Source organism: Artibeus jamaicensis, unplaced genomic scaffold (genome assembly GCF_021234435.1).
Source record: "Artibeus jamaicensis isolate MK-2021 breed Jamaican fruit bat unplaced genomic scaffold, CSHL_Jam_final contig_1028, whole genome shotgun sequence".
Lineage (NCBI taxonomy): Eukaryota > Metazoa > Chordata > Mammalia > Chiroptera > Phyllostomidae > Artibeus > Artibeus jamaicensis.
Genome location: NW_026521201.1, coordinates 7,570,573 through 7,594,582, shown reverse-complemented (window position 1 = coordinate 7,594,582; position 24,010 = coordinate 7,570,573). Strand labels below are relative to the sequence as shown.

At 43.5% G+C, this 24,010-nt stretch overlaps 1 protein-coding gene across 5 annotated transcripts in view; it reads left to right on the top strand.

The window, feature by feature from the left end:
* Positions 1–23,788, top strand: part of DCP1B (decapping mRNA 1B) — a 77,965-nt gene extending 54,177 nt beyond the window's left edge. For 4 of the 5 annotated variants that reach the window (XM_037148602.2, XM_037148606.2, XM_037148605.2 and 1 more), the window contains exons 6-9: positions 4,332–4,460; positions 6,666–7,523; positions 9,659–9,907; positions 12,393–23,788. In XM_037148602.2, the coding sequence (XP_037004497.2) occupies positions 4,332–4,460; positions 6,666–7,523; positions 9,659–9,907; positions 12,393–12,473 (1,317 nt within the window). In that variant the 3' untranslated portion in view covers positions 12,474–23,788. Of the gene's footprint in view, positions 1–4,331; positions 4,569–6,665; positions 7,524–9,658; positions 9,908–12,392 lie in introns of all 5 variants that reach the window. The other variant, XM_053662792.1, reaches the window with a different exon arrangement.
* The last annotated feature ends 222 nt before the right edge of the window (positions 23,789–24,010 follow it).

Below are 24,010 nucleotides of genomic sequence, written 5' to 3'. Positions count from 1 at the left end.
CTTATTCATCTTTATATTCAGTTTTCTTAAAAGTTCCTGGCGTATAAGTGCTAAATAAATGGCTGTTAAATGAATGAATGAATGTGTATACAAATATGAATACACCAGTTTCATCATCCTATCATAGGGCTTGGACAGAGAAGCTTTAATTCCAGTTGAGCCAGTACCAACTATTTCTATATTAGTTACTTTGTTTAATTTTGCAAGAGTCTTTAAAAGGGCATCATAATGACTTGACAAGTAGTCAAATAATTAATTATACTTTATTCATTGTACTTCCAGAGCCATCCCTTCAGTATCTGGCCAGGCTACACCACCCACGAGACAATGTTCCTCCACTTTACTCATCTCAGGGCAGGGTCCTCTCCTATAGCTGGTACCCTGCTGAAATTATTCAGACTAACTAGTCCAGGTGCAGATATTTCAGCAATGGCTCTAGTTTTGGCTTTCCCTTCCTCCTGTTTCCTCCCTCCTGACCACTGTGAGGCTTCCCCACATGGCCCCTGTGTGGTGAGCTGTGCCACCTGTTTCTAGGACCTATAATTATAATAAACTTTGTTTCCTGAGCATCTCCAGTGCCTCCTCTTGTAGCTACACTTGACTGTCTCATAAAATAACACTGAACACACACATACACTCAGCCTGGCTTTGGAGACTTCACTTTATACTGTACCTACCGCTTGGAAAGATTTTGCTTTCATTTTATTTGCCTTTCAGACTCTACGTATCTTTCAAGGCCCAGTTAAAATGTCACATTTTATGTGGAGTTTTCCCAGATCACTTCATTCAAATTCATGATTCTTTCCCCTGAACTCACCAGTCAATAAGTATTTAGAATTTATTTTGTTCTTCCTCATTTGTTACAGTTCAGTCAACTTCTCCTGCTATAGTGTTAACTTATTCAGGTCGAAACAATGTTCTGTTCATCATTATGCTCCAACAGATTGGTTCTGGCAATGTTGACAGGAAGTGCAGATATTCAATAAAATACATTTCATGAATTTAATGTTAATTACTACAACTGTGAGGAAAAGAACAGGAGAACTTCTTTCTGCCATTTACAGCCAGATGATATAACTGTATGATCATGTTACTGCCATGGTATAAATCCTTCTTGTTTTCTCATTGACTAGTATGCATGCACCTGTAGGCCCTTCCAGCCTTCTATCACATGGCCTCAGATGGTTCTTCTAACCCCATACCTTCTACCCACACTGCCCCCTACAAATATTTGAAACTCCTGCCAAACAGAGTAAGAATCTTGCTGCCTGAAAGTGCCTTCATGCCTTCTCCCCTGCCATCACCTTTCCTTCTTTACCTATAAAATATCAGTTGTTCAAGGCCCATTTCACATGTTCTTTGTCCATCGTAGTACTTCTGATCTACCCACCCAGATGCTCATGCTCCCCATTAACATCCACTGCATCCCTGTGTTTGCCTTGTGTTTGTGTTTTCTCCTCTCCCACACACCAATGGACGTTTCAGAAAATGTGGTCATGAGCCAAATGGTTCTGAAATACAGGAACGGGGGAAAGGGGAAAGGGGGAAAAGAAAAAGGAAACAAAATTTTTTCTTAGAGTTCTTGTTGTGAAGAAGTGAATTTTTCATTTTTGGAAGTATTCAAGAAGAGATTGAATGAGTTTGCATATTGGGGATAGTATTAAAACAATTTACTTCTCTGTATAAGTATTCAACTAAATGACTTCTGAGATCCTTTCTAACTCTAAAATTCTTAAGTTAAAATTCTTAAAATCCCAACAAGTTAGAGGAGGAAACATTTTGTGCTAGAGGTATGTAATGCTGGTAAAGTGAAGCCTAGTGATACCAGATACAACTTTTTACATGAAGTTAACAAAATTATTTGAAAACTTATTTGGGTTAATATTTTATACTTTCTCTCTTAAGAAACAACTTTCTGTGAATCTGCTGTAAAGTAGCAATGATGTTAATTTGAGTGTCATCTACTTTACTTCCTCCCTTCTAGTTGAGATACAGACAAACTGTAAAAGAACCAAAGCTCAGTGAAAATGTGAACCCAGCCGGAAGAGACCTGTAGGCTACACAATTAGGTTCTTGGAATTCACAAAAGGATTCTTTAGTGTCTTCTGGTTTTAGGCAAGAATTAACAGTTCTCTTCTGGAAATAGCTGTGATCTGTTATCTTTATGAAATTAAATTATTAAGTATCTTTTGATGTTCAATGAGAAAATTCAAAAAAGTATAAAAAAGAAAATAAAGACCACCTGTAATCCTATACCCCAAAGATAACTACTTTTTAACACTTTGGGTGTATTTTCCTTCATTCTTCTCTTGGTGTAGGTAATATATTTGTGTGTCTGTGTGTGATAAAATACAATTTTGGAACATGGTTTTTAAGGCTTTAAAGAATTCCCTCAGGTTCTCTATGAAGAATCCATTATAACTTTTCCCAAAACTGTGTTTTCATCCAAGTAATTTAAAGTTGGGTCAAGAGAAGCACAGAAAATTAAACAACTGGAAAATGAGTTACAGACTATTGAGGTGGATGATGTTTAATTCTGGCAATTTGATAGAGAGTGATGTTTATATACAAGCAAGGCATAGATAGGTAGACAACTGCGGTGACCTACAAAACACTTCCCGAAAATTTTACTCAGAAAAGTCTATCTGGGCTTATCCAAGCAAGAGATAGAGCAGCTTCTTGGCCCATATGGATATGTGCATAGCAAAGGTGGGAAAAATCTGTTTTTTCTAACTTAAAATTCAAGGTTCTTGAACATAAAGAGAAGGAAGAAGTATAGAAGGGTCGTTCAATGAAAGTAAGCTTTCTTTCTTTTTTTTAAAAAAGATTTTATTTATTTATCTTTAGAGAGGGGGAGGGAGAAAGAGAAGGAGAGGACCATCAATGTGTGGTTGCCTCTCACACACCCCCTACCAGGGACCTGGCCCCCAACCCAGGCATGTTCCCTGACTGGGAATCAAACTAGCGATGCTTTGGTTCACAGGCTGGCACTCAGTCCATAGAACCACACCAGCCAGGGCTAAGCTTTTTTTTTAAAGGAAGCAGATATTGAAGTCTTATCATGCTATAATTTTGTAAGTGACTATTATCTTAGTCTGTACTCTTGTCTTGTGTTACTTAGCCATGTCTTGGAAAGCTAGGCCAGTTAGTCCATGTAGCCATACTACTAACCACCATCATTCACCTAAGAATTAGAAATAACATTTTATGATTCATAAAGTGACTTTATATCCCATTTAATACTAGTGTCAAATCCGAATTATTTACAGAATTCTTGGAAGAAAATAATTAGTTTTTGGACAGTTAACTGTACAAACCCAAAGGAACATGGTGCTAATTGACCCTGTACTCTGTGTCCTTGAACTAGAAAATGCAACCCAGTAACTGCAGAACACATTGGACACATCGGAGTTCGAGGGCCATTGCATTTCTGAGGGCCGAGGTTGTGTTTATGGCACATTCCAGTGTGAAATGTTTTCTGACCTGAGGCTTTGACTATATGGTTGAAATTGACAACGAATAGCAAATCTGTAGTGCGGAAGGTAGCGTTGATACACTCTGTTGTATTTGGTGTTGTAACAAGTTAGACACCGACATCACTGCTGTGCCCTTTCTGTTGTGAACCCTGCTGTGTAAGCAATTGCACGGTTGGTTAGATTAATGCATGGTGATGATTCAGTGTTTGAAATGATGCAGCATGTCTCTTGTCTCTTTCTCTGTGAAATTCTAATTTGTAGTGAGTGGCTCAGAACACTTAGATTTGAATTATTCTGTTTATCCAAAAAGTCACTTATTAAATAAAGATGATGTTAGTAATTTTAAAATCAATAGTTTGAGTCAGCTTTACTTTTTGGTTTGTAGACCAGAAAGGGTTAGTTACTTTGATGATGCAACTCTCCAATTTTAAATCAACTGATAATGGGTGAATAAAACCCTACTGCAATGCAGACGTGATATTTAAGGAATAGTTTCTATCATTGTTTATCATTGAAAATCACTAGACTATATATTTAAACTTTTACTTCTTAAGCATATCAACAGCCTTTCAAGTATCCAACTATCTAAGATCCTCTAGGTCTTGCAGGCTGATGCTGTTGGTAATATTTTAGAGCACTGAATTGTCCAACTAAGAAAAATTACATTTAAATTTTATTAATACTCAAATGTAGTTCAGTCAGAAAAAAATTAAGAGATTTTCTCTTGTACATGAAGCTGTATAAAAAAATAGCTACCAATTAGATAAAATAAAGAGCAAGAAGGAAAGTATGTCCTTTTTACAAGGAAAAAAAGCTTCTTATACATGAAAAATGAGGTTCTTTTTTCCATTTCAGTGTAAAACCTGTTCTGAACCAAAACAAATAACCAGTTCATCCGCCATTTACAACAACCCCAATCTCATCAAACCAATTCCAGTGAAGCCCGGTGAGAACCAGCAGCAGCGCATAGCTTGGCCTGTCCAGGTACGCAGTTCCCTGCTGTTCGTGCGAGGTGTCAGTGTGGGGCTCCAACCGATTTCCACCCAGAGCCCAGTGAAGGGGGGTCCTGGTGCTGTGCCAGGATGCTTTAAGGTAAATCCACAGAAGAGAGATTTCAAGTTAGAGTTTTATTATTACTGATAATGTACTCTTCCTCAGAAGGGGTTAAAATTTTTACTTTTGGCATTCACTGTGCTAATCTCTTGGGGACTTGGACTCCTTAGAGGATTAGTTTGTATTTTTTTTTTTTAAAAACAGCAGTCTAATAACATCATCAGTGTTGAGAGCAATATTACCCATGAGGCCCATATTCAGCTGAAGTTGATGGTTTTCCAAAGGCCACTGTGAACACAACAGCCACAGCAACAAAATTCAGTTTAACATTTCTGAGCACCTCCCTTGTAGTGCTAGGTTCGGTGTTAGGCCACTGTGTCTACAGAATGGGGTTCCGAGCCTAAGGAGTGGTGTGGACGTCCCCTATAGACCTGTTGATCTGTCATTGTATTTGCATCTAATTACAAATGTGATGATGGTTTTTGTATGAATATCCATATATGTGAATATATATTTCAGAATAGTAAAGCATTAACAAAATTGCTAATCTGAGAGTCCCACTGATTATAAATAAAATGTGGCTATTTCCATTTTTTATGAGTATTCCTCATTAAAGCTCTTTTAAGGAATTGGTTTAAATCAGTTTTGAAAATTAACATGGAGCCAAAAGACATTTTGACTGGCTAATGAAGGCCTTGTATTGGATTTAAAAAAAAAATAAGTCTTTTCTAATTATTTTGCTTTCTTTTATTATTTGCTTTCCATGGGAATTTGTTGTTTTAATAGAGAAATGGGAATATGTTGCTTTGAGAATGAAGCTCCTATTATCTCAGGCCAATAATAAAGAAAGCAACAGAAAGGGGCAGAGATGATACAGAGTAGGAAGGAAGCAGCTTTGTGACTGGCCAGGCCTATGTAGATTTTATGATTTGATGACTTTTTAAAGCTACTAGTATATAATTGTTAACCAGTTGTCGGTGTTGGTGCCAATTCAATGCCAACAGGAATCTCCAATTTGGGTTGCAGCGAAGATGGAAACTTTCTTCAGTGCAAAACAGCTCAGTTGTGATACAGCACAGCTGTGAAAACAGCACCCCTATGAGGCAGCCCTGGGCCAGGCCCCTCTGCGGCCAGACCGCTGCTCTACTCTGCTCCTCACTGGTCTGTTCTGCACCCATCTGCTTTGTGCTGTGCTGGTCTGCTCTGCTCTACTCTGCCCTGGTCTGTTCCATTCTGTGTAGGTCTGCTTTGTGCATGTGGATCTGTTCCACTCTGCTTTTGCAAGACACCTTCAGGATTTCAGTTGAGCCAGGGAAATGGAGTCTTCAGTCTTTGGGGGAAAGGGAAAGTAAACTCTGGCCTATGTAGACAGAAGTCCCCACTGGTCTCTGATTTGTCTATCCTCATGCAAATGAGGACTCCAAATCATTGCAGTTTGGTTTGTCTAAAAAGCACTGTCCTGACTGGTCAGAATAAAGCCACTCTGGTTGGTCAGAGCTGTGCAGTTCTGATTGGATGCAGAATGCTTCAATCTTCTTTGCTGAAATAGGATTCTAGGAAGTTCTGCCTTCTAGGCTTCTTTTTTAAAAATTTTAGCCCAGTTAGCCACCAAGAGCTACCTTAGTAGGTGGTATCTTAGAGTTCACATAGTTGAAAGGATCAAGTTAGATTAAATGACTTATATTTCTCATTCTAAATTTCTAGAATTCTGTGAAAAGCCACTAGGAATTCTGGAATCTTCATATTCTTTTGTATTTTTAGTATCTTCTTATGCTTTGTAGAGTTAGATGGATTTCCTGTTGAAGAGATTATCTACTTTCTATTGTATATAATTTTGTACCATAGTGGTTCCCAGTCTGTGAACCCCCGGCTCATCAGGGATCATGGTCCTATTTCATCAATCAACAGATACTAAAATATAACAGCTATTTTGGGAGTAGTAGGGGAGAATGCTGTGAAAATTATTGGCACTAAAAAGTTCTCAATTTTGTGAAGTTTATCATAATTAAGCTTTTTCATTCTCTCTAATCGATCCTTCATAAATAGGAGAAATATCAATTAGGTAAGTTATGTTTCATAGCCTCCATATAACCAAATTGTATATAGACCCATTTTGAGACATTTTTATTGTTTCAGACCTTAGACTCTGAAACCCAACACTTGTCCTTGACAGCGCTCTTTGGGAAGCAGGACAAAGCTTTGGGTCAGGAAACTGTGGAGTCTCCACAGACCCTCCAGCAGCAGCAGCAGCAGCAAGAGAAGTTCCCGATTGGGAAGGGGGTTGTACGTTCCCTGTCCTATGAGGAACCCAAAAGACACTCACCCCCTATTGAGAAGCAGCTATGTCCAGCCATTCAGAAACTCCTGGTCAGTGCAGATCTCCACCCATTGTCAGAGCTGCCTGAAAACCAGCCCTGCAAAAATGGCAGTACCCATTCTGCTGGGGAGGATGTCGTTGGACCTGCCCACCCAGGCTCTCCCCGGAAGACTGGGACTTCTCATCGTGTGCACAGTGCTTCCAGAACTCAGAACCTGTTAGAGAAGCTGCAGAGTGCCCCAGGGGTAATGAACAAGTATGACCCCAGTACACCAGCACTTGCCAACTCAGCTGCCCCAAGCTTCAGCATAGCCCTCACTGCTGCCACCCCTGCAACTCCAGTCAAGGGGGTGGCTCAACAACCACTGTTATATTTCAATGGCTCCCTTCCACCTCAGGTGCTAGGACTTCAGGCTCGTGAAAAAGAACAGTCCACAATCCCAAGACAAATGCTCCCTTTCTCTGGCAATCAGGCCAGTGGTTCTGGAGTGATCTCCCCTCAAGAGTTACTGCAGAGGCTGCAGTCTGTGCAGCAGGAGCAGCAGCTGCATACGTTCAACCGACCAGCCTTGGCGGCTAAATTTCCTGTGCTAATCCAGAGCTCGAGAACAGGGAAGTCCTTGGAATCCTGGATTAACAGGACATCCAGCGCAGACAAGCAGCCTCCTCTTTTCCAGGTAAATGTCCCCAGGGGGTAGAGGGTAGAATTACTGTAATACAGTGAAATCTGTTCTCCAGGAATATTTCTATTCAGAAATTTGTCAGGGCCTCCTATGATCTTGTTATTACCTTAATGTCCATCCTAGAAAGAGAATCTTTTCTTTGCTTAGCAATCTTTGCAAAATTATAAGGTCTGAAGACATGGATATGAGAAAGAACATAGCAATAGGGGGGTGAACCCTAATCTTTGTGCACACTTATGGTCTGCATTGAAATCATTCTGAGATATCAAACATCTGACCTCTTCTTGTTATACTTGTCTGTAATAAATTGTTGTTTGTTCATTTATTCAGTAAATATTTCTGAACACTTACTCCTTGCCAGGCACTGTGCTACATGTGGGTACAGAGTGATGAGGAGCACAGATGCACAGCCTCTGCAGAGCCCACAGGCCTGGAGGGACTTGAAGTCAACAGAAAAGATATACCATTAACTCCATAAAGGCTCAGCCTGTTTTAGTTTATATCATTTGTATAGTTTAATGAAGGTGGAGAGAGGGATAAGTATGCCATCTACCCCCCTCCCCACATGTCCATACACACAAATTTCCAGAGAGGGAAAAACATTATGATTTTTTAGATCATTTGTCCTTCAAGGAAGACAGTTCTTTATGTTCATCAATAATTTAGAACAACGAGAAAACCACAGCTATTCCATTGCCTGTGGGTAGCAGCTGGAGATTGGACTTTTTCTCTCATTTGGATTGATACAAATTCATTGAAAATGCAGTAGGTTTAAAAATTAGGAAGTTGTCCCAATTACATACAGCACCATTGGTTGTTTGTCGTATTTTGGCAAATAGCTTATAACGGTCCCTCAAAAATCTTCCACTGTTTTGGAAAACCAAGGTCATAAGCCTGTAGCATAAGTCTTTAGGTCTGTGAGACACTGAGTCAGATGCTCTTGTTTATTTTTCATTAAAATCTCAAATCTGGGTATGTATTTCTATGGAAACAGTATTCACTAATCCTCACCCCCACTTCAGTGTAATATCGTGCCCTTGTTTATATGACTTTTTCTCTCCGATGACTTAGATTGGACACTGGGAAAATTGGGGTTGACACTTGGACATAAACGTTCTACGTGCACAACTCTTTTCAGTGCTCACACGTGGGGTGCTGGGTAAGGAAGTATTTCTGTCAGCCCATACTGTGCTGGCCATCCGCCTTTGGGAGTGTCCATCTCAGCCCCTCTCCTTGTAATAGCAGATAGTGACAGTTAAACAATCTGCCTTTCTTTAGGTTAGTTTCTGCCCAAAAAGATACCAAGGGAGCAATTATAAAATTACAGCAGCCTCTAGATCATTGGCCTCTATACCCCCAACTCGAGTTCTTGTGGGTCATTACGAGGCTGATAAGGCCTTCTTTTCTCTCATCTGAGTTAGAGACAGATGAGAGAGAGCTAGAGGAGTCAGTCAGACAGGATTCAAAGTGTCACTTGCATAACTGGAAAAGCTATCAGAGACTTGGTTTTAGGTTTGTTAGCCAAATGAGGCAGGCAGATTGGCCCAAGCGGACAAGTCATTGGCAGTATTCTACATGACCAGCCCCCAGGGGCCTGCCCCTGCCATGAGAAAAGCAGTAAATGTATGCTCTCTACAAGCAGGCAGATCCTTCCCATCAGGAAGGACCCAGGAGGTGGGGACCCGGGAGTCATGCCTCTCTCCTGGTGAGCAGTGAGTGAGGTGAGAAGGCGTGTACCTCCAACAACTCATATAGTTTGTTGGAACTTTAGGTCACAGTGGTAGACACCTAGCTCTGGGGCAAAAGCCAGCAATCCTAAATGCACGTTGCCAAGTGATGGCCATAAAGCAGAAGAATGAAGTGTTGCTCAGAGATCAAGCTCTATGTGCAGTGAGAAGAGGGTCACCTCAGTAGACTATGCCAGAACTGCTTAGTAACAAGGGAAACATGGAGAATCGATCAGGAATCAGTTCTCCTGTGAGCTTTTCCCATCTAGTGAAGTTGTGAACAAGATTTAAACTCACCTATATCCACTCTTGTAAGTGAGCAGCCTCTTTGTCTCTGTTTCTTTTGTTTCAGTGAGTAGCTACTTATTCCTTCCCTCCATGCACATATTTGTTTTTGAGCAGGTGATCTCACCTCAGTGCATCCCTGCTACAGCTGCTCCTTCTCTGCTCATGTCCCCCATGGTGTTCGCACAACCCACCTGCAGCCCACCAAAGGAGAGGGACAGTGGGCTCTTGCCCCTTGGAAGCCAGGAAGCAGCTGCCGCCTCCACGAGCCTCCTCCTGCCGCTGCAGAGCCAGGAGCCCTCCATACTCAGCAGCAGCCCACTTACCAAGCTGCAACTTCAGGAAGCCCTGCTGTTTCTCATTCAGGTAAGGGCAGCCCATCGTCTCTCTTCTGCCTTTACCAGTTCGGCTTACCTGCTGGTAGCCACTCCAAGGTAAGAACTCAGTTAGTGAGTGCCTACTTATGTACTGCCCATGAATAAGAGGGTGATGTAACAACTCACCCTGAGCCACAGTGGCTCTGTACTTAGCTGGATGCAATTCATAATACTAACTGCAGCTTTTGGGGTCTCAACACTTTAAGGATTTTATAAGTTGGAGGAATAAGTCCTTCAGTCTGTCACCTGTCAGAAAAGAAAGGAGCAGACACTGTGTGATTAAGGATTGTAAATGCTATGGAGTAGCCAAACCGAGAGCTCACCACTGGGAGCAGAGGTGATGTCATCGTGAGCAAGTGGCAGTGCTTACTTAGTTCAGGCCGACTATTGGACAAGGACCAAGCAGGTAAGGGAGCTAGGGATGGCTGCGGCTGCTAAGGGCATGTTTTACAAGTAATGTTGGAACCTGCTAACAGGACAGGATACAATGACGGGCGTTCATCAGCAGACGTGTGTCTTAACCTGTCTCTATGAAATAATAACAACGGCAGCTAACACATATACAGAGCTTTGTGTCAGGCTCTGTTGTAATGCTTTCCATACATTCATTCAACGGCACTGTTATTTTTTCCATTTTAGAGACAAAGAACCTGAGGCTGTGGCCTGCGGTCACACAGTAGATAAGCAGCAGAGCTGGGTGGGATCCAACCCGTCTAGCTCCAGAGTGCTCCCTCCCACTGCCCACAGGGGGCGCTGCAGTGGTAACAAGACTGCTGTCGACCTGGCAAAGCCCATCCTCGAGTAAATGACAGGCCTTGAAAAGTGAAATGCTTATCTCCAGACCCAGGCCCCTCAGTTAACATCTTTAGGTATCTTTTCAATAGACAGTCTTTAAGAAAATTGTTGTGATATTTGGCATAATATCCAGATGGCTTTTAGAGAGCGGGCTAGTGCTTTGAAGCTCTCATATCTTAAGAAGAAAAATGGTCTCTATAAGTAAAAAACATTTTTTTTTTAGATTTTATTTATTTATCTTTAGAGGGGAAGGGAAGGAGAGAGGGAGAGAAACATCAATGTATGGTTGCCCCCCATGCGTCCCCTGCTGGGAACTGGCCTGCAGGGAACCTGCCTGCAACCCTGGCATGTACCCTGACTGGGAATCGAACTGCGATTGTCTGGTTCGCAGGCCCGCGCTCAATCCGCTGAGCTACACCAGCCAGGGCTACTAAAAAACATTTTTAAAGGTGAAATATTTTGGAGAGAATGGAAGCAATAGGGCTAGAAATCAGTTTTCACTGTGGAACTGGAAGAATGTCTGCTAAAGAGGGACAACAAATGAGTGTGCCTTACTAGTGCACAAATACCAGGGCACCAGCGGTTTCTGCCTTTTTAAGCCATTAGTGGTAAGTTCATAAGGACTTAGATAGAAATTCTGTGAGCAACAAAAAAATTGAATTTTAATGTTCCAAATCTCTTACAGCTCATTTCATTTAAATTGCTTGTTGCAAAGATCTCCGTGCAGGAGCCAAGATGCCAGAAGTCCAGGGCGATCCCCGGACCTCGACAGTGGGATATTGCTTTCCCTCCACTCTCTGCATACATTTTACTTTTCTCGTGTTTTAGACATGTTTTCTGGATAGACTGTTAGAAGTCATAAGCAATTGTTTTTAGTGTTTGCCTGTTGGTAGGACACAGTAGAAACTTTGTGAGCACTTTGTAGGAAAAATGGGGATAAGCAGCTCTTCTTCACTGCATGAGAATAATGCTAACTCTATGTGTGGGGTGCTGAGAGGGAATAAAGGAGAATGTGGTACGTGGGTGAACTGCTAGAGCTTTAAAGGATTTGCGTAGGAGGCAGAAGTTTCCAGAATTAAAAACAAAACCACTGCTTAGACCCACGATTCTTCCTCAGCCCTTAGCTAGGCAGAAGATCCCAGAGACTGCCAGTCTAACTTCTGTCCACTTGCCAAGGCCAGAAACTTTCCATAACTAATGTGAGCATTATACTGGCTTTGATGAGGTGCCAGTGAAGCATATTGCAAGCAAAATCTTAAGTAATGCCAAAAATAAAATATACGCATTGGAGGACCTTTAAGAACCACTAACAATCTATCTCCTAACCAAGCTTTGAGAGCCACTGACCTAGATCCAATCCTCCATATCCAGCCCTCTGTGTTTTTGCCAACAGACCCAGGCTTTTCATGAGTGGGCCTCATTCCATACACCCCATGGCTGGGTGGCCCATCTGTGCTGTATGTAACATACTGGCTGTTGACAACCAGCAGTAGACTGCCTGGCCTGGCCTTCAGTCCCACCTGACACTCAGTATGCAATTTCACACTACCAGCTGTTAGACATACAGGTAGAGAGGAGCATTGTAGGGTCAAAGTGCCAGCTCAGCTCCAAGAGAAGGAAGCCTTTTGTTTCTGCTCACTAAATCACATTCCCTCGGGTCTTCTGATTTTGTTTTCCAGAATGATGACAACTTCTTAAATATAATCTACGAAGCGTATCTCTCCAACATGACACAAGCAGCCATGAAAAAGACTATGTGAAAGCAAAATACTTTAAAACTGATTTTCAAGGTCCTCCAGCTCAAGGTTCTTTCCTGTTAAGTGTTGTTACCCTAAATGTTTCTGCCTTTTTAAAAACAGTGTGTGTGATATGAAGTAAATGTTTCAGACATTTTTTTCGTCAAGCTCTTTTTAAAAACAAAAAAACAAGTCCTTTAGCATACCTGGTACTAAAAATTGAATGGGTAAAAAAAGGTTTTTGCTAATATCACAAAGTAAATGCCAAAATTAATTTTTTTTTCTTACGTGTATGGGACCATTTGGAGAAAAATTAGCCTCCACACAGAGGGCTGTTCTGGAAACTTGGTTTCTTTTTCAAAAGCTCTGGTTAGTCTGTGGACATAGATCACCTGTCATGTTCCTGTTGCCAAGCTTTGCGTGCCTAATTGCACGCCCACCACAAGGTGGCAGTGTCACCCGCAGACTCACCTGTGCAGCCCTTACCACCACTTTGGAAGTAATGCTGGTTTGCTTGTACCAGACAAAATAAACCTTCTGTTTGTAAAAATCCAATTGGCATATTTTCCTCGGGCCTTTGAAGGAAATTATTTATAAATGTATTTATAGCTAGTTTCTAGAGGAGAGTTGTTCTAGGAGTCTGTCCACAAATGGCCCAATTTCCAGTAACACCTCTTTTATCCCCGCTCACGCTGTTTCTTTTGGACTCAACCGGTAGAATATGCCTGCCTATATTTCCAGATGAACATTTTATTGCCTTTAGCAAAACGTGCTGAGATGAAGGTCACAGAGGGTTTTAACATCTTTTCTTAGCTTTTAAGGATGGTTTGGAGGCATAGTGATAAGGCTTCTTCAAGCTCTGTAGCAGATTGGTCTTTATATTCAGAAATGAGGAGCTCAGCCTTGGGAGGGATCAGAGAGAGCCCTTGCCAGGATGTTAAGGCCAAAAAGAGTGGGCCTGGGAATTACTTTCTGCTGAGTATTAGTAATAAATAAAGCTTTGCATTTCTATAGCCCTTTTTATTCTGGATCATAAAAAAGATATTTAGATGACTGCACAGAAGTACTTCTATTCTCATTTTATAGGTCATAAAAGGAGGCACAGGAAAAGTAGGTCCCCTCACAGCTTCTTACTTAGAGAACTGGGCTTTTGGCTCTAGACCTTTATTCAGGCGCACCATCAAGCAAAGGGCTGATCTGAGGACCACCTCCGGCTTCTCGCAGGAGAGTACTTCTGAGGAGAAGGGGTGGGTGGGAAGGCAGTGACACCCACTGAACCCTCGTTATGTGCACAAGGCAGAGGACTCTGCTGTTGTCCTCCTATGTTTGGGAAGGAATGGTCTCTTTTGTTTCTTTGATATCTCCTACAACATCTAGCACAGTGAAAAACCCATGTGATATTCTGACAGAATACTTGGGATTGATTGGTAATTGCTCATATAATATCTTAATATTCTTATGAGGAGACTGGGGCAAGGAGAGAGACACTCATGGACCCATTACCTAAAATCGATGACTGTGCTCACTTCGGGAATACAGAGACTAAAACTGGAACAAAATCAATGATATACATAACTGCTGGCCACCTTTCTTTTTTTATCTCTTTGATCTTTATTACATGTTTAGAGTTTCTTCTCTCAGTAAGGAGAAATGAATTCCATTCTAAATGTTTCTAATATATTTGAGATAGCAACTGGCTAATTTCATGAAAAAAATTTTTACCTCAGCATTAAATAGATAAGATATAAAGAAATATCAGTTGCAGCAGCTAATATGAAAAGATGCACATGAGTGATAAAGGAATGGACCCCAGCCCAAGCGTAGACAGACCTGCACTGCAGGCTACACCCGGGCCTCTGTGGGTCAGCACCACAGGAATTGTTTTGAAAGTAGTAAAGTCTCTATCCGTTACTAGAATGATATACTTTCACAGTGACAGGCCCAATTCATTTGGACCAAAGACTAAGTTACCATCTTAAAGGACACTTGGTTCTGAGGTACTTATTCCTTCTATACAGTGAAGCAAAGAAGACCTGTGAGGAATGGATCAAAGGGGTTATCTAAGGCACCCAAAATTAGATCTCATATATAAAACAAACTTTTTTTCTTCCCATTGCCACCACAAATTCTGAGACCAGCACTGACCCCACTCCCAGGCATCGCTGACTCCCAGGCAGCAGATCCGAGCTAACTGAATTCAGACAGAACCCTGAGATTCTGTTCCTAAAGGCAGCATTGCCCGATGCTGTGGGTTTCAACCTTGTCTAAGTTATAGAAGTCAGTTCTGCCTGGTGCAGAGGACAGAACACAGGCTTTGTCAGACAGACTCGCCTTCGGTACCTGGACAAGTTTCCTCACATACTGTTTTCATTTGTAAAAGGAAAGTAATAACCACCCAACAAGGCCCTTATGGGTATTAACTAGGAGCAACACATGTAAAATGCCTCCTCCTGCCACGCACTCACAAGTACGAGTTCCCTCCTGCCCCTCTGCCTCATCTGCTGTGCCCAGGCCCCAACACCAGGTTGAGGCCCCCCGAGGCTGGGCTGCACTCCAGCCGCCAGCCACCATGTGTTCTGACTGACATTGACATGTATGTCTCTGGGCACTTAGCTCTACTCTGTTCTCCCTTCACTTCTTTTTTTAAAAAATATATTTTATTCATTATGCCATTACAGTTGTTCTATTTCCCCCCTTCATTCCCCTCCACCCTGCACCCTCCCCCACCATTCCCCCCCTTTAGTTTATGACCATGTGTCTCAAGTTCTTTAGATTCTGTATTTCCCCTACTATTCTTGCCCTCCCCCTATCTATTTTCTACCCACTGTCTATGCTACTTATTTTCTGTACCTTCTCCCCCCTTCTCCTTCTCCCACTCCCCTGTAGCTAACCCTCCATGTGATCTTTATTTCTGTGGTTCACTCCTGATCTAGCTGTCCTCTTAGTTTGCTTTTGTTTTAGGTCTGCCACCTTGAGCCCTCAGTGGGTCTGCCCGCTGCTACTCCACACCTGGGATCCGCCCATGGCTGCCTGCTCTCTGGGTTGCTTGCCTGGGTCGGTCCAGGGTCGGTCCAGTGTATCTTTCCTGCCCGACCCCGCTGCACTGCTGGCTTCGCCCCTCTTACTGATCTGGCCGGGTCTGGCTGAAAGGTTCATTGTTGTCAGACTTCCACATAGTTCAGTTTTCTGTGATTTGGCTGCGTTTTTGTTGCTAAAACTTTGTTGTTTTTAAACTTGGTTGTGCGAGAAGGCACAGGGTTTCCACCTACGCCTCCATCTTGGCAGAAGTCTCTCTCCCTTCACTTCTTTATCAATAAAATCATGCTTATCCCTTCCTGCCAAAGCAAGTGCCATGAGCTCTTTAAGACAAAGATGCCAGTTTAACCCAAGATGTTATTGTTGTTACTGCCCTACATTTATTGGTGAAGTACCATTTTAATAGCAGAGCCAGAGAAGACAGTGCTATTTGATAGAATTTATAGTCCCTGAACAGTCTTCTGAAAGGACACACATTGCTCGGTCTACCCCCTTGGAATGCCAGGCATGGTGATAGTTGGAGATTGAGAAAAACCTTTGTTAGCATCTTGAAGAATTCCTGGTGTGTGGTCCCAGCTCTTCTGATATACACGAATGGTTTCTTCCAGCTAGTTCAAAGGTAGACCAGGGCGAAATATTCCCAGGCTGGGGTTCTCCCCTGAAGGCACATGTTGCTTGCATCTGGTACATTTATTCTTCCCTCAAACACTGTTAGCCCAACACTTTTCTAATGTCCTCGTATGGACAGAACTCTGCTTTCTTCCTCTTCAATGAAGAGGGTGCAAATCAGAGAAGAAAGTGCCTTTCCTCCTAAAGAAATGTCAACTATTGAATAGCATTAGCCCTATTTAGTTCTCTTGGGTGCTAAAGAGAAAACAAACAGTTGACACATGTTAAGACTTATGTCCCTGGTATTATAATTTAAGGATGGGAGGTATCAGTCAAAGACTAAGCCTCTGAACATCAGGCTTCACTTAGGTTCAACTATATGTTAGTGCAGACACAGGGAATAAAAGAAGCTCAAAATTAACTGCAGGGATAGTTCATTGTTTGGCAGGGCTGGGGTGGGGTAGAGGTGTAGGGTTAGGAGTGATGTCTCCAGACTGTGGACAAATTGGCTGCTTGCGTGCACCTCCTGGCAATATAGAAGCCTTTTTTTTTTTTTTTTTCATAGTTTCTGCTGTATTTAGACAGGTATCTCCTCCCTTTTCAATGAAATCAGCTTTCTTCTCAGGCTTTGGAATGTCGAACCAACTTTAAGGTTAAATTCACCATTTGCAGCCAGCAGGTTGTAGCACCACTTCATCATGCAGAGTTGCCTGGCTGCAGAGATGGGTGGATCTCACCAACATCTTGCTGAATACTTGATTTTTAGGCTTCAAATGCTCTCCTTACAAATAGGGGAGTGAGAGGGGCACTTTCAAATACTTGTTATATTTAACTCAACCTTGAGTATTAAATAGAGTTTTACCAAATTGAGTTATGAGTAGTGCCTTCCAACAGCTCAGAGCCCTGAGAGAAGTACACAAATAAAACTGTGTGTGCAGGTGATAGTCTTAAAACATAGGGTGATGGCTGGAAGCAGAGCCCCATCAGTCATGTTTTCCAGGGGCTGGGCCGTGGAGACAGGCATTGTGGCTCTGAGCCAGCTAGCACAGCCCAAACTATGCAGCCCGAATTAAGGGCACAGCAGGAAGGAAGCAAAGAATGCTCTAAATAACCAAGAGAAAGGGTGGGAGACCCTACAGTTGTAAGCCAAAATCTAAGAATACTCCCACAAGTCTGAGGACAAAGATAAAAGTCACTGAATATCTAGGTGAAAGGTGAGGAAGAACATACCAAGGAGGTTGGCTGGCATTGAAACAGACACTTGAGGGCAGTGTTGGGAGTGCCCAGCCTTCGTGACACTGTGCTGTTGTACAGCAAGGCCACCAGGCCGGAAGGCAAGATGCCTGCAGGGGCCTGTGATGAAGGTCGCAAGTCCCTTCCAGCTGTGTCTACACACAGCGCTATGAAAGACATAGCCTAGGTAGAGGAGGCTTCAGCTCCTCTGAGGATTTTTTTCTCACTTCCTACCACCTGGCCAATAGGTAACGCCAACCATGACTTTTCTCAGCACAGCTAGAGCCTAAGTAATCCATTTCAGAGCTCCAAAGACTGAGAAGGCAGTCTCAACATCTAGGTTGCCGTGAGTTCCTTATCCCACGTTACTCCGAGTCAAAGAGATCTGGATTCTAATCCTGCCACCTGCTATCTTTTTCCTCAGCCAAGTATCGGGGGGAAATTCTCATGTATGGTTATCATGCCAACATAGAAATTGTTGCCTTGGGTCGGAGAAAACCCATCCAGTTTATGCAGTGGCATTGTCCATTGCCCCAATGGAATATGCATGGGAAGAGCTTGTGCTTCACGCCCATCTGTCTCAAAGGTGAGGTGCATCTCAGCTTCTCTGTGTTGCCATGTATAGCTCATCATAAATCTGTCCGGAATTCTGTTTCTTGCTTCCAAACTTTGTGCCCATAGCACTTTCCAGGGTTATGAGTTTCTTAGGTTTTATTCCCTTCTGTGTACATAGTAGTTCACTAGGTATGCCCAGGGACTAAGAAGCTGTGGGTTGATGGGAAATCTGTAAGTAACAGACCCTTATAGGATGAGGGGCCAGCCTGTTCTGCAGAGCCAGCCTGTGTGTGAATGTCCATGACCTGTCAGAAGCCCCTGAATTCCCCAGACCAGTCAGTAATGTCACCTAAGGGTTGTTCCTAGGTTTGGGTTCCTGAAAATTTTTTATCCTCCTCAATGCGTTTCCTTCCCCCTTAGTCTGCTTTCACTGGGAGATATCAGAGAAATGTGCCTCGTTTGCTTGTGTATATTCAGAAAGCATATCTATTTTTCCCATCCACTGGAAGTGAGCTGCTTTCCCCCAAACTCTTTACCACATGCCATGTTGGGGGGGGGGTGCTTCATTCATTCATTTATGCATGTATTCACTCAGGAATCATGTGCCATTCTCTGTGTGCCAATACAAAGTTGAGTAAGACCTGGTCCCCTCCCCAAGGATCTCACAGTCCAGCTGAAGGGAGACTAGTTATAAAACATGAAAAGGACAATAATTGATGTGCTTGGGATGTAATGACTCCGCTAAGGCAGACAGGAGGTTGAGAGGAGGCTTCTAGGCAGAGTGCCTAAGCTGGTTCTTAAAGGGTAGGTAGAGGGTTGACAAAATGGACGTAGCCAGGTGTTCAAGCAAATAAAAGATGACAGGAGATATGAAGTCAAGAAACGAAGGTGTGTGCGTGTGTGTATGTAACTGGACAGGGCATAGAGAGGCAGAGTACCTGCTATGCAGAGTTGCTGAAACTTAAATGGAGAGAGAGAGGGTGGCAGGAGATGTGACTGAAGAAAGCACAGGCCAAACTCTGTACAATAGGGGCTCATTGATGGATCAAGCATGGAGGGCTATGATCAGATCTGTAAGAGAAGGAGGGAGTAGGGGAGAGAGACAGTGGGCAGTAGAGATGCCTTCAGGAGATAGCAGTGCTGGTCCCACTGGGAAAGGATGATGGTCCGATCTCAGGCAATGATGGCTGAGATGTAAAAAAGAGAGAAGAGACAGATTTAAGAGATACTTAGGAGACAAAATTGCTAAATCTTAGTTAATGATGATCTGTGATTAGTAAAGGAGAAGTCAAGAATGACCCCCAGGTTTCTAGCTTGGTTGACTGGGTTGACGATAACCTAGAGATCAAATGAGGACATGCTGGCTAGAGTTAACAGTAATAACAGATAGCCCCTATTTAGTTCTTCATATGTACCAGGCACTATTCTTGGCACTTAGCATGTTACTTCATTTGTCCTTCACTGAAACCCTGCAACATATCCCCTATTTTATGGCTGAGGAACCTGGAATTAAGTTCATTTCTTCTTAATTGTACCTTTTTACTCAGTCTATTCATCGGCAGAACCGTTCCTTCTCACAGCCCAGACGAATGCTGGGATGGCAAGGAGGCAGCATGATGTCCACATTTGCAGGCTGGCCTAGGCTTGGGCCTATAGCAAATGCTTCCCAAGCCTAGATTCCCCCCACAATTGATGACAGCAGGACAGAGTTGGTCTTAGGAATGAGGAGATCTGGGTCCCATGGGCCCAGACTGACAACCTCCCAGAGTCCAATCCCAATATTCTGTTGTTCTCCCTGGGTGTCAGCAAAGGGCCCCATGGCCCCCTCATGGTCTCTGGCTCTCACAAAGTCACTCTTGAAAGCTTCCTGACCTCCCTGGGCAGAAAAGTTTGTGTCTCTGCCTGTGTTTCCCAGGCAGAACCCCTCAGCAAGCTCTGGGGGCCTTTCACCCACTCCAGCTGCCACCCCTTGGTTCTCCTGAGGGAAGCAGCAGCCACTTCACATTGGTACCTCAGATATCCCCTTGGTTGAATGAATTGAAATGTGGTGGCCAAGGGAAGGGCTGGGAGCTGGGTACTGCTCTCTCCTCCTCCCCACTACCCAGGCCTAGCTACCTGTAGGGTGCTCTGCCCTTAGCGAATGCCCCAACCAGGGCACTTGGAGGCAGCCTCCTGCAGAGGTCAGGACAAGGCCTAGGAGACCTAGGTTCTAGTTCACCCATTACTATTAACCTGCTGCATGGCTCCACCACCCCGCACCCTGTATGTCAGCTTCTCTGTTTTTAAAAAGATGGTTGGACATCATAACAAAGAACAACAGCCTCCCATATGAGGAGCTCTTTGCAGTTCCTATGAACCAGGTCTTGTTGGGGCCATTGCTTGCAGAAGGACCTGTGACAGCTTTTGGTCCAGTGGGGCTGTCCTGATTTGGGGGATATTGGGGACCCCTCCATAGCTCAGATGCAGGTGCGCCATCCTTTGTTCCATCACACTCCAATGGGGAAAAGTAAAGGCCCGCAACTCCACAGTTCAACCTCAGCTGGGGCCTGCAGAGCCTCAGAGGAATTTTGCAGGAACAGAGGTCCTTTCAGTTCTCACGACCAAAGATTCTGGAGATGCAAGTTCTCTTTCTTTTTTAGAGCAACTCAGTTGTCATCAATAGAATGACCCCATAATCGAGCATCCAAGTGAGGATACTTCTGGGCATGAACTATTCATAATTACAGCAGATAGTGGGCATGAACTTGGAGCATCCTGGGCAAATGGGGACAAGTCGCCACCAAGTGTCTCACCATATATGCCCTGCCACTGGCCAGCCCCAAACAAGCACAAGTTCAGCCATTCAGTTAGCATCGGCCTTAGACTAAGCCTAAAAGAAACCAGACAGCAGGCAAATAGCCACCCCTGGAGTCAGGAAGCTGAGTTCTGAGCCCAGTTCTGCCATTAATTTGCTGTATACAACTAAAGCCAGGTCATGTGAACACACTGAGCCACAACTTCCTTTGTCAAATGAAGGGTTTGAACAACCTGTGGTTTCTTCCAGCCTCAACATGCAGCTCTCTTTCTCCTTTGGGGTCCTTCCTTTTTCACTAAGGTGTAAGCTCAAGGGAGGTCACTACCAAAGGTGGCCTTTTGTCTTGAGTGTAAAATGACTACCGCATTCTCTGCCTCCACTACTACCTGGAGACAGGCCCCCCCATGCCAAGGACAGGGATGCTTTGGAGTTTTGTGAGATGGCTTTGTATCCTGTTTGGGCTCTGCCATTGATTCCTTCTGAGGTCCTGCAAGTTACCCACCATTTCTTAGCCTCCCTTAGAGAACCAGGTGCCAGCTCCGCATCAGCAGGTACAGTGGTCCTAGGCCGGCCCCGTGGCCCCTGCCTGCTTCTCTCAGGTGCCCTTTTGTGCTCAGCTTGAGACCCCTCTTTGACCTTGGCCAAAGGCACTGATTATAATCAGTGAACCTGAGGAAGGATTTTGTGAGATGATAATCCAACCCTCCATTTCCAGGTGAAGACACAGGCCCAGAGAGGGGTTTGGACCTGCCCAAGGCCATGCAACTAGTTAGTGGTGGAACCAGGACCACTGCAACTGCCACCTTGGACTTCAGTGGCCTCTGTCCCCAGCACAGCACAGTTCTCCCCCCAAGGGACTCAGGCATCAGTCAACCTTTAGGAACTGTTGATTTATAAAGCTGCTGCGTTTCCTTCCAGCTTCTGAAGTGTTTTACAGGCATTAATTAAGGAAGGTTCTCAGCAAGCCCAGGAGGGAAGGAAGGAAAGAGTTTGATGGGGAGATTCTTCAAAGGACCAGTTTCCCCTGCTAGGTGCCTCTCCTGTTTTTTCTGTAACTCTTCAGTCTCCTCAGACACACACATGCACATGCACACCAGCCCATTTCTAGCAGCCTTCTGGTGTCCTCCATAACAGAGCTCTGCTAACTTATTCTGATTGTGTCTCTGATGCATCCTGGAGCTTTGTCCCCAGTAGTTTGACCCCAACCAGCAGTGTGCAGGGGATGCTCCATAGTCAGAGTCACTTCACCTCACACACCCTCCCACCAGCCTCCCCTCCTCCCAAAATTCATTCCTGAATGTTTTGCACACTCCAGCTCAAGTCATCTCCCATGCTGTGGAGAAATAATCCTTTATTTGCTTTCTCATTACGGTGAGAGGGGTTCACAGGGGAAGCCCAGGACCAAGAGGCAGGTACTTCAGTGTCTGTGCTAGAGCACTGGGTCAGCTCCCAGGGGCTACCATAACACAGCACTGCACACTGAGGTTTAAACAACAGAAATACATCATCTCACAGTTCTGAGGCAGAAGTCTGAGATTAAGGTATCAGCAGGATCGGTTTATTCTGATGGCCATGAGGAAGCATCCATTCTATGACTTTTGCTTACCTTCTGGTGGTTTCTTGGCAATTTTGGCTTCCTTGGCCTACAGAAGTGTCACTCAGTCTCTTTCTTTATCTTCAGATGGTGCCTTCCCTGTGTGCATGTCTGTCTTCCAACTTCCCCTTTCCATCAGAGCACCAGAAGTATTGGATCAGGGCCTACCCTAATCCAGGATAACCTCACCATGACTAATTACATCTGCCACAACCCTATATTTGCAAATAAGATCACATTCTGAGGTACTGGGGGTTAGGACTTCAACATTTGAATTTTGGGTGGGCACCATTCAACCCAAACAACTATGTTACTGAAATTCCATAAATCAGGGTCCTCTTGGACTAATTAGTGTCTGTACTGGTGGCCTGAGTGACTCACATGAGAAATGTTCCTGTTTAGACACCAAGACCCACCAACCAGTGGCTGGGGTTCTATAGCTAGAGAGCTGTATGTATGAGTTCCTTCACAACTGGCCGTGGTGGGTACAAACCAATGTTGAACACACAGCTCAGGTGTAGTCTGGCGTACCTTCCAGTGAGGAGGACACTGGGCATGAGAGGTTTTAACCCCAAGAGCCCAGAGTTAGAGCTCTGTCTTGTGTTCTTTGTCACTGTCTTAGGTTGCATTTTTGATGTTCATCAGACCAAGGTGGCCTGCTCTTGGCAAGAAGGAGCTGGTGTTCTTCTGACTGTAGAGACCCACAACTCTCAGTGTTCATTTGGTTTAAGTTTCTAATGGCTATGCTTAATTCTATGCTTATTCTACCTTAATTCTGACTCCCTATACTGCCACTGTGGCTCTTTCATTTTCATTGCTTCTCTTTCTCTCTCTCTTAGGCATGCAAAAAAAAAAACAAACCCTGAATTAATCATACTCCTTAGTTTATATAAACCTTTATTATCAGTTTGGACAAAGACCCTTTTTAATTTTACTCATTTCTTCCCTCTTATGTCCAAGCCCCGCTTCATTGCCTTTCTTCCCAACAGCATCCCCTGCATCCATTCTGTTTGGTCCAATGTGCTCCTTCTTGTTCATCTGAGTTCTTGCAAAATGTGTGTTGTTTTGTGTCCATCAATTTTATTTTAATTTCTGTTGAAGATAACATGCATACATAAAAAATGCAGGCTCTTAAGTGGAAAACTCAATGAATTTTAAGAATAACTGTACACATGGGCCAGCCATCTGTGTTAACCTGCCACCCAGATTAAGATCTGAACACATCCAGTGCTCCTGAAGGTTGCTCACACCCCTTCTCTGTCAAAAGTAACCCCCAGAGTTACTGTCCTTCTGATCCCTACCATCATAGACTGCTTCCCTGAATTTCAGATAAATGGAGTTACATAGCATATAGTCTTTATCATCTTTTTTACCTGGCTTCTTTGACTCATGTTGTTTTTACCAGTGTATGGCATTTAGTCATGTGAATCTTTGAATTGTTAGACCTGTTGATGGACCTCTGCATGTCTCCAAGGTTATGACTTTCATGAATAAAGCTACTATGATTTTTTTTGTGCATGTCTTTTGATGAATATCTGAGCTTATTTCATTCAGTAATTACCCAAGAGTAGAACTGTGGGTCATGCAGTAGTAGGCATTTTCCAGCTCTAACACACTGTGTGTTGTACCAACTGACATTTCCTCCAGCAACATATTATTTCTAATGAATACCATCCTTGTCAGCTCAAAATATGGTCAGCCTGTCATTTTCAGCCATTTTGCTGAGGGAGTGTGGCATCT